Source organism: Octodon degus, unplaced genomic scaffold (assembly GCF_000260255.1).
Source record: "Octodon degus isolate 3935 unplaced genomic scaffold, OctDeg1.0 scaffold00113, whole genome shotgun sequence".
Taxonomy (NCBI): domain Eukaryota; kingdom Metazoa; phylum Chordata; class Mammalia; order Rodentia; family Octodontidae; genus Octodon; species Octodon degus.
In genome coordinates, this window is record NW_004524689.1 from 6,431,495 (window position 1) to 6,445,061 (window position 13,567).

At 54.7% G+C, this 13,567-nt stretch overlaps 1 protein-coding gene across 1 annotated transcript in view; it reads right to left on the bottom strand.

The window, feature by feature from the left end:
- Positions 1-4,195: 4,195 nt before the first annotated feature.
- The window catches only part of Ctnnbip1 (catenin beta interacting protein 1), a 39,584-nt gene continuing 30,212 nt past the window's right edge, over positions 4,196-13,567 (bottom strand). Inside the window, exon 5 of the mRNA XM_004639641.2 lies at positions 4,196-4,895. Within this exon, the coding sequence (XP_004639698.1) occupies positions 4,837-4,895 (59 nt within the window). The 3' untranslated portion in view covers positions 4,196-4,836. The remainder of the gene's footprint in view (positions 4,896-13,567) is intronic.

Genomic DNA, 13,567 nt, shown 5'->3' on the forward strand with positions numbered 1-13,567 from the left:
ACTCAGGGCCTCATATTTGCCAAGCAGGCACTTACTTTCTGTGCTGAGAGCAGAACCAAAAGGCCTTCTTTTTCAATTTTTAATTTTGAGAAATAGTCTAAGTGGCCCAGGCTTGACAACTTGTGACTCTCATCTCAGCCTCCTGAGCCCCTGGAATTCTGCACATGCCCTATCACACCAGCTCTCCTCTTCCCTCTCCTCCTGCTTTAAAATTTATTTTTGTACTCAGGATTGGGCCTGGAGTCACCAGCCTGAGCTTCATCCCTAGCACTTTTTTCTTTCTTTGAAACAGGGTCTCCCTAAGTTACTAAGTTGTCTTAGGACAGCAATCCTCTTGTCTTATCCCAGCTCTTCCTCTTATAAAACCACAACATATCACGTGACTTCTACCCTCACATCCTAATCTAGCAGGACTTCTCAGAGGCCCCTTCAAGTACCACTGAATTTGTTTTTTGGGGTTTGTTGTTGTTGTTGTTTGTTTGGGGTTTTTTTGTGGTACTGGAGATTGAACTCAGGACCTTAGGGTTGCCAGGAAGGTGCTTATGCCCCTGAGCTATCTCCCCAGCCCAGTACCACTGAATTTGGAGAGTGTGCTTCTAACATGTGAACTTTTGGGGTCCCCTGTGGGTCTGGAAGTTGAAACTCCTAGGGGTGCCGGGGCTGTACAGGCCGGAGTGGGACTCTCACAGGTGTGCAAACCGGGGAGGCCACCTGTCACAGGTGCTCCTCTGCCCCTTCCTTGGGGACAAGAAGAGGCCCAGGAATGGCTAGGAGTTGCTGGCTTCCCTGACTTCCTAGCCAGCTGCCCTTGGTGGCCTCCATGAAGAGACAGTTTTAGTGTCCAGGAGAAAAGATGAGACATTGGCTGACAGCCAAAAGGCATTGATTTCCTGCCTTGGTCCTCCGAGGCCCCTTTTTAATCAGGACCAGCTGAACCTGCAGTCTCTATCCCAGGACAACCAATTCTTTTGTGGATCAGCAGGTGGGGTTGGGCACTTTCTAACCTCAGCCCAGGTCAGCCTGGGCCCAGCTCCTCCCTGGGGAAGGTCAGGGGTGGCAGCCCTGTGCTCCTGAGAGAGAGAGGACGCAGCCCACACAGGAGGGCCCGCAGAGCTGCCCGCTCCGGAAGTTGGCTCCTGTCCTCACCAGCTGGACCCGGTGCCAGAGACAGGATCAGTTTCTCTGAGACAAAGGACTCTGTTCAAAGCTGGGTGCAGCCTGGATGTTCACCTGTCGGGAAGGTGAAAAGCACGTCCTTCATCCCCCACGGCTCTTCACAGAGCAGGGCCACAGTGACAGGGTACTCTGGCCTCCACCTGTCCCAGCCTCCCTCAGCTCCCTGCCAGCCTCACCATCCTTCAGTCCCTCAGGATGGCGACTACCCACGGGCCTGGCACCAAGACGGTGGACCCAGGTGTCCACTGTGTGGGCTGAAGGACTTGAAAGCCACCTGCTGCCAAGGGGCTCACCTGCCCAGGAGCGCTAGCTCCTCCTCCGTGGCCTACTTCCTGTTACAGATCCAGTGGGGTGGACAGCTCCTGGCCCTTCCGCCAGCTCTGCCTGTGGCGGGAGAACTAGGACCTAAGCCAGCTGTCCTTCGGAGGGGTGACAGGGTTGGCAGAACACTGCGAATGGGCGGAGTTCACACAGAAGTTAACTAGTGTGGGCCTCTGAATGTGCGGCAGCACCTAATTCTTGGTCAACACGGCTTTTATTTGCTGTACTTTTCTTGATACAAGATCTCGGCAGGCAGTTCAGGCTGACCTTGAACTCCCTTTGTAGCTCAGGCTGGCCTCCAGCTCCAGAAGATTACTGGGGAGAACCACCACATCTATTTTTGTCTTTTTTGCAATGACTACAAATTCCTTTCTGGACCAGGAAGTTACAGAGAAAGTGTAAGTATGAATACAACATACTTGTGGTGGAGATGGTGGCCTCCCAGCCCCAGAAGGTTCTGGAGCCACGGCTGCACAAGCCCTTTTCAGAGATGTTCTGGTGGGGATTCCTGCATCTGGCTGCTGGGCAAAAAAAAAAAATTTTTTTTTTGAGACAGGATCTAGCCCAGGCTGGTCTCAACCTCATGCTGATCTTCTGGTTCTTGCTTCTGCCTCCAGAGGGCTAGGACTGCAGGCATGTACCATCACATCCAGCTTGGGCCAATTATTATGTCTTTTAACTATAAAAGATGATAGATAGATAGATAGATAGATAGATAGATAGATAGATAGATAGATAGATAGCAGAGGGTCTTGCTACATTGCCCAGGCTAGCCTTGAACTCCTGGCTCAAGTGATCCTCCTGCCTCAGCCTCCAAGTGTGGGAACCACAGGCACCCAGCTTACTCAAGGCTTGAGAATGCAGTTGTCAGCCAGGCCTATATTCTGAAAACCTGAGAGCATCTCAACCCACAGGAAGTTTTTGGAATGGGAATAGAAGCAGCGAGTCCACTGTGGACAGGGTGGGGCAGAGACCTACAGTGGGACTCCAAAGAGTGGAAATGAGAATTTCTGGAAAACGCTTCCAAAGCAAGAATGTTGGAGTGAGAAATGACCTCAGCTTCTAAACTGGAATACACAGCTGAATGTCACAAACTCTCTACTTGTGGGGTGCCGGGAGGACTGCGCCTTGTGTGTGGACTTTTGCAGGGTGTCGGGGTTGCTCAGCATTTGTCCACAAAGGGCAGGGTGCCTGGAAGACCTGCCTTACTCAGTACCACCCCAGGGATCATGCCAAATCTCCAAGGCGGGGAGGCGTTCTCTGAGACGTGAGGTGGCTGGGCAGATCTGGTAACCCCTCCAGCCCAAGCTTTAGTACATGCCATACAGGGTCCCCAAACAGTGCCAGCAGCTGCCCCTGTCCCCATGCCTCCCTGGGGAAGGAGGCATGCTTGCTTCCAGGCTTCCCAGAGCCCGGACTTTCTGGGAGATGTCAGCTCTGCCCACCCCTAAGCTAAGCAAAGTGTACTGGCTCTCTTTGCCCCAGTGGACCCGCTTTCAGTTGAGATGCGCAGCCATGGCGATGCTTGGGCTTTGCCTCTTCTGAAGATGACTGAGGCCAGGGCTGTCACTGCTAGAAAAAAAGCAATGCCCAGAACTGCTGCCTACAAGGGCAGCCTGGGGCAGGACACACACTGCCCTGCATGGGGCGGCAGTGAAAGAAGGGGTGTCCAGCAACACCCGATTCCAGCTATGACCTGGGGCTGCGAGGCCAGAGAGCCCCCTCTGTCCCCAGGGCTCATGGGCACTCCAGGCCACGGAGCTGTGAACACATGCACCATGTGTGCACACTCGCGTCACTTGTGCCCACATCTGCTGCCCCTCTGGAGGAAGGTATCTCCCCATGGTCCTGTCTCCCTCCGATCAGTGGCCTTGGCAGCTTTCTGTCAGCAGGCAGGATCAGCGGCAACGTACAGTAGGCACTCAAGGCTCCTGCTGGGACAAGGCTGACGGATGACCCCATGACAGAGGGCCAACCCAGGGCAGGAAAAGGACATCTGCCACCTACCACCTTTCTTCAGGCTCCTGGGTAAGCCCTGCTCTGAAATACAACTTAAGATCATGTCTGAGAACCAGCTAGGAGGACACCCAGCTAGCCAACCCTCTAAGTGGGCACTCTGTAAATAATGACACTGGTCCTTCCAGGTGACACCAAAACAAATGATACAGTATGGTTTGGGGATGAGGCGGGAGTGGCTGACTGGGTAGGTCAGGGCTCTGGTGTGGGTGCCAGCTCCCGTACCTGGACTCCTATTAGGTGGGCTCCAGGGTCTGGTGAGACTCCCCGCTGGGAGCAGCAACCTTCCTCTCCAGAAGGAACCCGAGACAAGGATGGTGAGGGTGGCAGAGAGGCAGAGCTGCCCGAGTGTCCTGGACAGTGTCTCACTGGAACAGGCTGGTGCCAACTCATGGCACCAATGCCCATAATCCTGGTCACCTGTAAAGTCTGGGCTGTAAGTGCAGAACAGAGCTCCATAGGGACCCTCTTGTCCAGCTGGGGATCCACCTGGGACCCCTGGGGTCCATTCGCTGGTGTGGCAGGTATGATCATTACAGCAAATGTGATGTGCAGGTGGGCCCAGGCCCAGAGCAAGTAGAATGGCAGCAATTCCATGGTGATGGGGTCATGGGCAGGCGAGGGGGCCCCAGATACAACACAGGCACCAAATCCCAATGAGGTTCAAACACAGATCCACACGTGAAGGCGGCAGCAAGCTCTTTGTGTAATAAATATTGCAAAGCGCACTTGATTGCTTTTTCTTTTCAAGTCAAATATAACAACCAATGTCCCAGACCCTGTTTTCTGCATTCAGCATAGTGAAGCTGTTGGTATCAGCAGAACATCTGCAGCCAATCACAGACAAGACCCTGTCCCACTAGCCAGCCAATCACTATCCTTTTCCAGTTTAAACAGCCAATCAGGCCTCTTCACATTCCTAAAAAATGACCTAAATAAAGCACCAGAGCTCGGACAACTTCCTGGGAAGCCAGATACCGAGGCGCAAATTTTTAAAAAAATAAGAGTCAGAAATAAAAATAAAAGGTTTCCGTTGGTCAAGATTTAAAAATAAAAAGGTTTCTTCCTGTAGCCAATCACGAGTCCATCCCTTTAAGCCAACTGTAAATGCACCACTGGTGTGGTGTCCCCTGGGGTGTCAGCCCCACTGTGTGGCCAGGCTGGGGGTAAGGGACAGGGGTGGGGTGGGGAGGGAGGAGGGACGGTGGACGCTGCCACTTGCAGGAGCCACACAGACCAGTGGACGCTGCACTCGCAGGAGTCACCTAGACCGTCTGGCCCTTGACAGCTTCCAGAGCGTCCTGAGGGAGGGGCTCACAGCAGCTACTGCCTCCGATCCTCCGTCTCTGACCTGGAGAAGGCCATCACCACGTCCTCTGCACCTGCACATGGGGGACAGGAGTCGCTGATGGGTGATCGGGACAAAGCGGGTCATGCCTCCAGGCCACCCACCACCACCTACAGTGGGGCTGGAGAAAGCCCTTTCCTTCTGATCTTCCCTGCAGCCTGGCAGGGACAGGGACACACACACACACACACAGCCAGAGACCCCCATGGGGCAGGGAAGTTTCAGGGGACACCTCACGGCTGCGGGGTGGGAAGAGGCCGGACCAGGACTGACAATGCCTCAGTCTTTATTAGCCTGCTGCCAGGGTCCCAGGGACTGACAATGCCTCAGTCTTTATTAGCATTAGTCTTGACCCCAAGTTGGAGATTCCAGTCCAGGCACTCATGCAGTCACTGCCTTTGTCCTATTTCCATGACGGGCCCTGACACGCTGCCAGGAGAGACAGCAGGAGGAATGAGCGGGAAAGGCTGAGCTGCACCCCACCCCACCCCAGTGAGCTACAGGGAAGGCAGGGCAGGCCGTGGCAGGCAAGCCGACCGGGCATCCACCCCATCTCCAGCCCAGGGTCCCTCTTCTGAAGGGTGGTTCTGTGCGTGCCTGGCAGTAACATCTGTGCCCAGCATTCTGAGCAAACTTCTTGCCTGAGCTACGGGAGGAATGCTCCAGGGAGGAGGCGCTCGGAGCAGCAGGGGCAGGAAAGGCTGCCCACGGGTGGGCTGGTGCCCAGAAGGGCTGGTGCTGGCACAGCAAAGGAGAGTCACTGTTTCTGAGATGATGCTGGAGGAGGGGGTTCTGAATGCAGGGTGTGATGTCAGAGAGCCGCACCTTCATCTGGCAAGGCAGCAGGACGGTGCTAGGGACCCACCTACCCACCCTTCTCCCTGGCTTCACGGGCTTTTCTGGCACAACCTCTATTCCTGAAAAGAAAACAAGGCTTCTGGGAAGGCCCTCGCATCTTCTGGCTTCCTAGGAGCCCCTTGTTGTGAAGCCCCACAAACGCTCCCTGTCTTCTTGGGAACATTCTGTTCTCACCCAGGCCAGGACCACGCAGCAGCGCTGTAGGCAGCACCGTCCTAGCAACGCGAACTCCAAACCCTTCCTGTGCAGGCTCAGCTGAGCCCTCACCTAGCAGATGCCCACCTCCCCCGGGGGGCTGCTCCCTCCCGGCACACAGTGATGGGGCAGTGTCAGAAGATGCCTTGGTGACAGTCACTGGTGGCACCCACTCACGGCCTTCCTCGCACTTTAAGGGCTTTCTTTTGGGGACCTCAGGGTTCTGCTGCAGGCACGGAAATAGCATGAGTGCCCTGAAGGGAGTGGAGCAGCAGCCCTCCAGGGCCGGAATTCCTTTTGTGTCCAGCCCCCGAGGGAGAGTGGAGAAGTCACCCTTTCAAGGTCATATGAGGACATTGGTGACTACTTAACAAGATGCAATAGCGAAAGCTCTGTGGGCGTTCCTGCCTCCCTCGTCTGTCTCCCCAGGATGCTGGGGCAGAAGGGCTCAGCTCTAGCCTGGTGCTGCCCCAAAGGACTCACTGCTCCTGCCTAACCCAGGGAGCTTTCCTCTGGGGACAGGCCACTGGCTCTTTCAGAGCACTTTAGGACCCAGGCTTTTTTGTTCTTTTGAATATATGGCCTGGCTATATATTTCAGGCTGGCCTTGAACTGGTGGTGACCCTCGCCTCAGCTCCCCGAGTGCTGGGGTGACAAGTGTGCATCATCGTCACACTCCAGCATTTCTTTCTGTCTGTCCGTCCATCCGTCTGTCCGTCCTTCCTTCCTTCCTTCTAAGCTTTTCTTTTTCTGAGGAGAGGTTCTCAGCAGCTGGGACTACAGTGTGCATCACCACGCCTGGCTCGCTTTCACCACTTCTGCTCAGCACTGTTTTGCAGTGCTACAGGTGGAGCCCTGGGCCTGACACATCCCGGCCAGGCACTGGCATTAAGCACCTCCCCAGGCCTCATACGGCTTCCAAGGGGCGCTGCTGGGAAGTTAGCACATAAAAGAAGTCATTGGTATCTAGGGTACAAAGGAAGCAGTAGACTCATAGATGACGTGATCTTTTTTTTTGTGGAACCGGGGATTGAACTCAGGCCCTTGACACTTGCCATGGAAGCGCTTCTTTCACTGAGCCATCTCCCTGGCCCTGATGATGTGATCATGTATGTAGAAAATTCTAGAGGCTGGGGAGATAGCTCAGTAGAATAAGCGCTTCCCTGGCAAGCGCAAGGGCCTGCGTTCAATCTCCAGTTCCACAAAAACACAAAACAAAACAAAAAACCTGGTAAGTTAAGGTTGCAGGGTATGAGATCAACATACAAAACTTAATTGTGTTTCTACATTCTAGCAAAGAACACTGAAAATGAAATTAAGGCAGTAACTCTACCTGTATTAGCATTAATAATGAAATAGGAATATATTTAATGAAGTCCATAATTTGCACTCTGAAAAGCATTAAACATTGTTGAAAGAAATTCAACCCTTCAAAATCCCAGCTAGCTTTTTGGGGTAGAAATTGATAAATTGACCCTAAAACTCATATGGTAATGAGGGACCCCAAATAAGCAAAATGCCCTTGAAACTGAAGGACAAAGTGAGATTCAGGGGGCCGGGGAGATAGCTCAGTAGAATAAGTGCTTCCCTGACAAGTGCAAGGGCCTGAGTTCAATACCTGGTTCCACCAAAAAAATAAATGAAAAGTGAGATTCAACATTTCCTGGTTTCAAAACATATCCCAGGGCCAGTCAAATAGCTCAGCAGATCAAAGCACCTGCAAACAGGCCCAGAAACTGGGGTTTGATCCCCGCCCAGGCCTGCTGCGCGCGCGAGGCCCCACTGCCCCTGGGGCACACTGAGATGGCAACTGAGACTGGGTGTGGTGGTGTGGGCCTGTAATCCCAGCTCTTGGGAAGCTGTAAACCGGTGGATCACTGCGAGTCCGATCTAGTAGTGAGACCCTGAACACCCTGTACACCCTTCCCTAAAGTACAAAAACAAAAAACAAACCATATCCCTAAGTTACCATGGCCAAGCCACCATGGTGGGCCTGGGACAGGACAGGTGAGGAAGTTGGAAGCACAAGGCGGGTACAGAAATAAACCTGTTTAGGGTTTAGCTCACACTTGACAAGAGTACCCAGACAGTGCGTGGGAAAACACTGCAGAGCAGGTGCTGGGAGAAGGGGATATTCACAGGCAAAACACGACACCCGGCCTCACCGGGCACCAAATACCAGAATTAGTTCAAAATGCATCAGTGATCTCAACACAAGAGGCAAAACTACAAAACTCTTTTTTTTTTTTTTTTTTTTTTTTGGTGGAACCAGGGATTGAACTCAGGCTCTTGTGCTTGCCAGGGAAGCACTTATTCCACTGAGCCATCTCCCCAGCCCCTACAAAACTCTTAGAATAAAGCACAGGAACTAATCTTCATGACTATCGTGGCCCCCAGCTATGGGTAGCGTAAGCCTATAATCACGAAATTCGGGGAGGCTGAGGCAGGAGATCTCAAGTTTGAGTCTGGAGTTCAGCAGGATGAAGCAGCTAGGTGAATCACAGCACAGGAGGACCCGGACACAGCCCTAGCCCCAGCCCTATACCCTGCGTGCTGCCAGGGCCTAGGCTATGCCTTCCCCGGGGAAGGGAAATGACTGGCCTGTCCTCATCCTGTGGACATGGAGCTGCATGGCAGAGACTGGACCAGTCCACCTGTCACTATAAGCATGGATCTGAGTCCCAGGATTTCAAAACATTACCAAGTATCACCAGCACCCTGGGAGGTTGAGGCAGGAGGGTTGAAAGTTCAAACCCAGCCTGGGCAACTTAGTGGCTTAGTGAGACTCTGTCTCTGAACAAACAAAAGGGCTGGGGAAGTAGCTCAGTGCAAAGGCCCTGGCCTGATTCCTATTTTTAAAAACAAATCACCAAAGCAGCCAGGGATACCCTGTAGAAAATTCAGCATGGGACTCAGTGCCCCAGGAGCCCTCTCCCTCCTCCCCTGTCCCTCAGCATGGCCATCTGTACTGCAGGGCTCTCTGAGTCAGGGAAGGCACCCAGTGGGCCACCCAGCCCACACCCAACACCAGCTCAGCCCCTTGAATAGGGCCAGTCAAGTGGCAAGGGGAGAAAAATGCCAACTATGCAGGGGCTCAGCGAAAGGGAAGCTAGCGCAGGCGGCACACAATGGGGTCACAGGTCTGTGCTGCATTGGGGTGAACCCAGTGCATCTGCACCAGTGGGCTGGGAGGCCATGGCACACGCAGAGCAGGGCCATCTGGAGAGTGTCCCAAGTCAGACATCACTGGAGGAAAAAAGAGGTAAGCAGACCGGTGGTGCGCACAGGCGACATCAGTAAGGAAATAGGGGGCGGGGCCCCAGGAGTGACATCGGCCATAGGTAGGGCACCCATGTGACCTGGTTTGGAGCCAAGAGGGCCTCTGAGCCTAACCATAGGTCCCTGCTCCCCACCCCACATTTTCACTCCTTTTGGGCCAGAGCGAGCCAAGACTGTTCCAGCGAGAGACATTTGGGGTGGGGGTGGGGGCAAGCCCATGGCTGCACACCTCCTCGGAGGGACTGGACGGCTCAGAAGCCTGGACCCCACACACCTGGCCAATGGAGGGAACGCTCTGGCCTGCACTGCAGGTTCAGCCACCAGGGTGGGGAGCTGACTGGCTGGAGCTTCCTGGGCAGCACAGGCTCCGTGCTGACCCTGCTGAGTGTTCCACTTGCTCCCAGGGGCCTGGCTGCCCCTCACCAGGAGCTCCAGGGCTCCACACTGCTGCGGCACCCACCCCAAGCCCATCGCGCTGTCCCATTTTAGGGAAGGGTCCACAGGGTGTTCAGGGTCTCACTACTAGATCAGACTCATAGCGATTCACCAGTTTACAGCCTCCCAAGAGCTGGGATTACAGGCCTGAGCCACCACGCCCAGTCTCAACATCTCAGTGCGCCCCAGGGGTGGGGCTGGCCCTGCAGGCCTGGAGATTGACTATTGTGCTGTCTAAGTACCTTGGGTGTCTCTACCTGCAACCCACTGCAGCCATGGCCCTGCCACCAGCTCTGGGGAATGGCTGCTTGGAAAAACAGGTCCCAGCCAGTCCTCAAGGGGCAGGGCTGGTGGCCTTCTATCCAGGTCCTCCCAGTGGGCCCAACCCGCCCTGGGCAGCCGCATTGTTCCCAGCAATGCAGAGCCGAGCTCGGTCCCAGGTCCCAAGGGATGACGCTCATCCAGAGGCAGCATGGCACTCTGGTTGCTATGGGAACAGCGACCAGAGACTCACCGAAGTCTCAGCTGCAGCTTAAGGCTCAGCGGTGCCTACTGGCCCCGGCTGACGACCACAGTCCCAAGCACACAGCTGCAGAATGCTGAGCTGGCCCCTGAACAGGCTCGGGCCTCCTGCACAGGGTGACAGGCTCCATGGGTCTTCAGGCCCAGAAACCTGGATCTGGGTCTGGGGTGCCCTGACTCCTCGCTTAGCCATGCAAATCTAGCCTCAGTTTACTCACTGTGAAATGGCAGGCCCGAATCTATGCCAGCGATTTAACTTGCCACAGCATAATGTGTCAAAAGCAACATCTGACATTTGTCACCCACACCCTCCATGGCTGGTGTTCCCACACAAGGGCTCTTTCTCCCCACGTTTCCCCCAATATAAGCTTTCCCTGGACCAGAGAGCATGATGGGACAAACCTGGGGTGTGCAGATCCCTCCAGGGGTCACCATATAAAGTTCTGATGTTTTCTCCAATTTTATTTTTTCCCTTCCTTCCTTCCTTCCTTCCTTCCTTCCTTCCTTCCTTCCTTCCTTCCTTTCTTCCTTCCTTCCTACTGAGCCATCTCCCTGGCCTGTTTTCTCCAATTTTAGATCTTAGATAACAACCACTTTGGGGGCTTTTTTGTTTTAGAGATGGTGTCTTATTATGTTGCTCAAATGGCCTTGAACTTTTCAGCTCTTGCAATCTTCCGGCCTCAGCCTCCCAAGTACCTAAGAGTACTGGAGCTAACTATCTCAGCTGTTTTGGGTGTTTGTTCAAAATGCAGATTTACATGGTGGAAGTGGCACATACTTGTAATTCCAACACTAGGCTGAGGCAGGAGAATCACCAGGAGCTCAAGGCCAGCCTGAACTACATAGTGAGACCTTGTCTCAAAAATAAATAAATCAAATGCAGATTTTAAGGCTCACTTGGCAGGAATTCTGATTGAGAGAGCCAGGCGGGACATGATGTCCACATGTTAAACACATGCCTGAGGACTCCAGTGTGGTGGTCTATGAAGACTCTGAAGCTACAAGCTGTCCTTGACTTCTCCCCAGCCCTGAGCTGTCCACCTTCCTTACACAACATCCTGAAAGACGCGTTGGCCTCAGGTACAGCTCAGCGGTAGAGTACCTGCCTGGAGTGTGTGAGGCTCTGGGATCCATCCCCTGGGAAGGGAGGGAGGGACATGAGGAAAGGAGAGGGGAGGGGGAGACAGAGGAAAGGGGAGGGAGAGGGGAAAGATGATGGGGAGGGGAGGCCCAGAAGGGAGGAGGTTATTCCACTCCCACTGCCCAAGGCAGGGCCCCACTGTCCCCATGCCCAGTCTGCTCCCCCAGGTGGCTTCTCAGACTCCCAGCCCACCCTCACCCAGGCCCACCATCCTTCCAGCTGTCCTGTCCTGGCACTGTGCCCAAAGACACCTCCGCTCCACATACCCACCCGCCGCCTCCTGCCCTGCTGTCAGCCATTCAGACCAGGTGCTGTGCTGCCTGCCATCCCCACTCACCACCTCCACCTTGTCACATCACCACAAGGTCAGTCTCAGACGTCCACGCCACTGTCCTGATATCCCTGGAACCTCCCTCCCTCGCTGGCTCATGCCCCGTCCCACACCTTGTTTCCCAACTGGACCAACAGTGAGCCTCTGGAGCTGGGGATTGAACCCCTAAGAGCTGTTTGCCTCTGCAGCCACCCATACTGCTGGATGCCCTCTCTAGGCCCAGCACAGGCAGCACCTCCCCTGGGGCTGCCCATGTGGCTTCTCCCTCACAATCCAAGGCCTGGATCTCTGCCAGGTTCATGGTGACAGTGGCTAATAGGATGAAACTGGTCCCCGGGGATGAGGCCAACTGTTTGTAGGGAGCTAGCAGGTGAGGGTCTGCGAGGGGCTCTGAGGCTTGTGGGCTTCTCTTCTCAGACCAAACAGCAGCACTGGCACACAGGTGATAAGGCTCACACCGGGAGACAGCCTCAGGGCGGCCTTCAGTGCAGCCAGGCCCAGCACACTGGCTCTGCGGCTCACCCTCAGCACACCCCTGCTCCTTCTTGGGGCGTCTTCCTGCCTTCCGTGACACCAACCCCTCACTGGTTCCGCCTGGCTCACTGCTGTTTTTAGGGCACAGGTAATTCTCGCTGAAGTGGTGATTAAGGCTGGATTCTCCCAGGGTGACTGGGCTTCAGTGCAGAGCCTGCTCTCACCTGGGCCTCTGGGAGAAGCTGGGAGCCTCGGTGGGGAGAGGAGACCCAGAAACTCCTCCACAGAGGAGCCAGGCTCAGTGACAGACCCTGGCCACGGGGCTCCCACTGAGCCCAGAGGGCGCCATGCTGGAAACCAAGGGACACAAGGGCAGCAGCGCAGGTCCACCCAACCCCACTGCTACGGCTGCAGGGCAGAGACTGGTTGCTCCCCCAGAGATGCTGCAGGGTCACCTGGGAGGTGCCATGCAGGGGCTGCTGGCCCAGCAGTGAGCACAGCCCCTTCTTACAAACTTCTGGTGTGGCTTGGGAACCTGCTCCAAGCTCTCTGGCAGCAAACCCTGAACTAGCAGCCTCAGACTCCAGAGAAGAAGCCACAGGACTTGAACCAGCCACTGGTCACACAGCAGGGGACCGGCCCAGAAAATCTTTGGAGACAGGACAGCTGGACAGAGGGTATGACAGACCTGAGACTCACTGATACCACGCAGCTCCCAGGAGCAAGAACAGCAGTGCTGAGCATGCTGACATCCCAGCACTTGGGAGGTTAGAGCAGGAGGACAGCCTCAAATTAAAGGAGAAGGAGGAGAAGAGAGGGGGAGGAGGAGGAGGAGGGAAGAGGGGAGAGAGAGGGGGAGGGAAAGGGGGAGGGAGAGGAAGAAGGGGAGGAAGAAAGAAGAGGAAGAAGAGGAGGAAGCGGAAGTGGAAGCAGCAGCAGCAGCAGCAGAGCAGGCCTGGCTTACCACAACGGACTAAATTCTGAGGATTTCTGTATCAGACGTCTGCCACACCCAGGGCCCTCCCTGACTGCTCAGGACTCTGGAGCGCAACCTTTCAGAGCAAGTTTCTCACTTGAATGTGGCCCTGGGACAGCAACAAGGTCACAAGGCTGGAGACGGGGACCTCATGGGTAAGCCAGGGCCTTCGGGAAGAGCTTAACAAATGTGATGGGAAGGGGCCGGTCAGTGAATGACAGTACAGCCAAAGAGGGATGCTTATTCTGCAGTTGCGAAAATGTTTTCCTGGAAACTGCTTTTGAGCAAGGAAAATTATCCTAAATGAAAAAGTAGATGCTAAAAAGAGTTAAAATGGGCTGGTGAGATGGCTCAGTGGTCTAAAGCACCTACTGAGAACAAGCTTAGCAAAGCACAGGGACCGCGGTTCAATCCCCCAGCACCACGTGCCAGCCAGCCCCGCCCCCTGGTGGGCTGAGCTGGCCACACACACACACACACACACAAATAAATAAA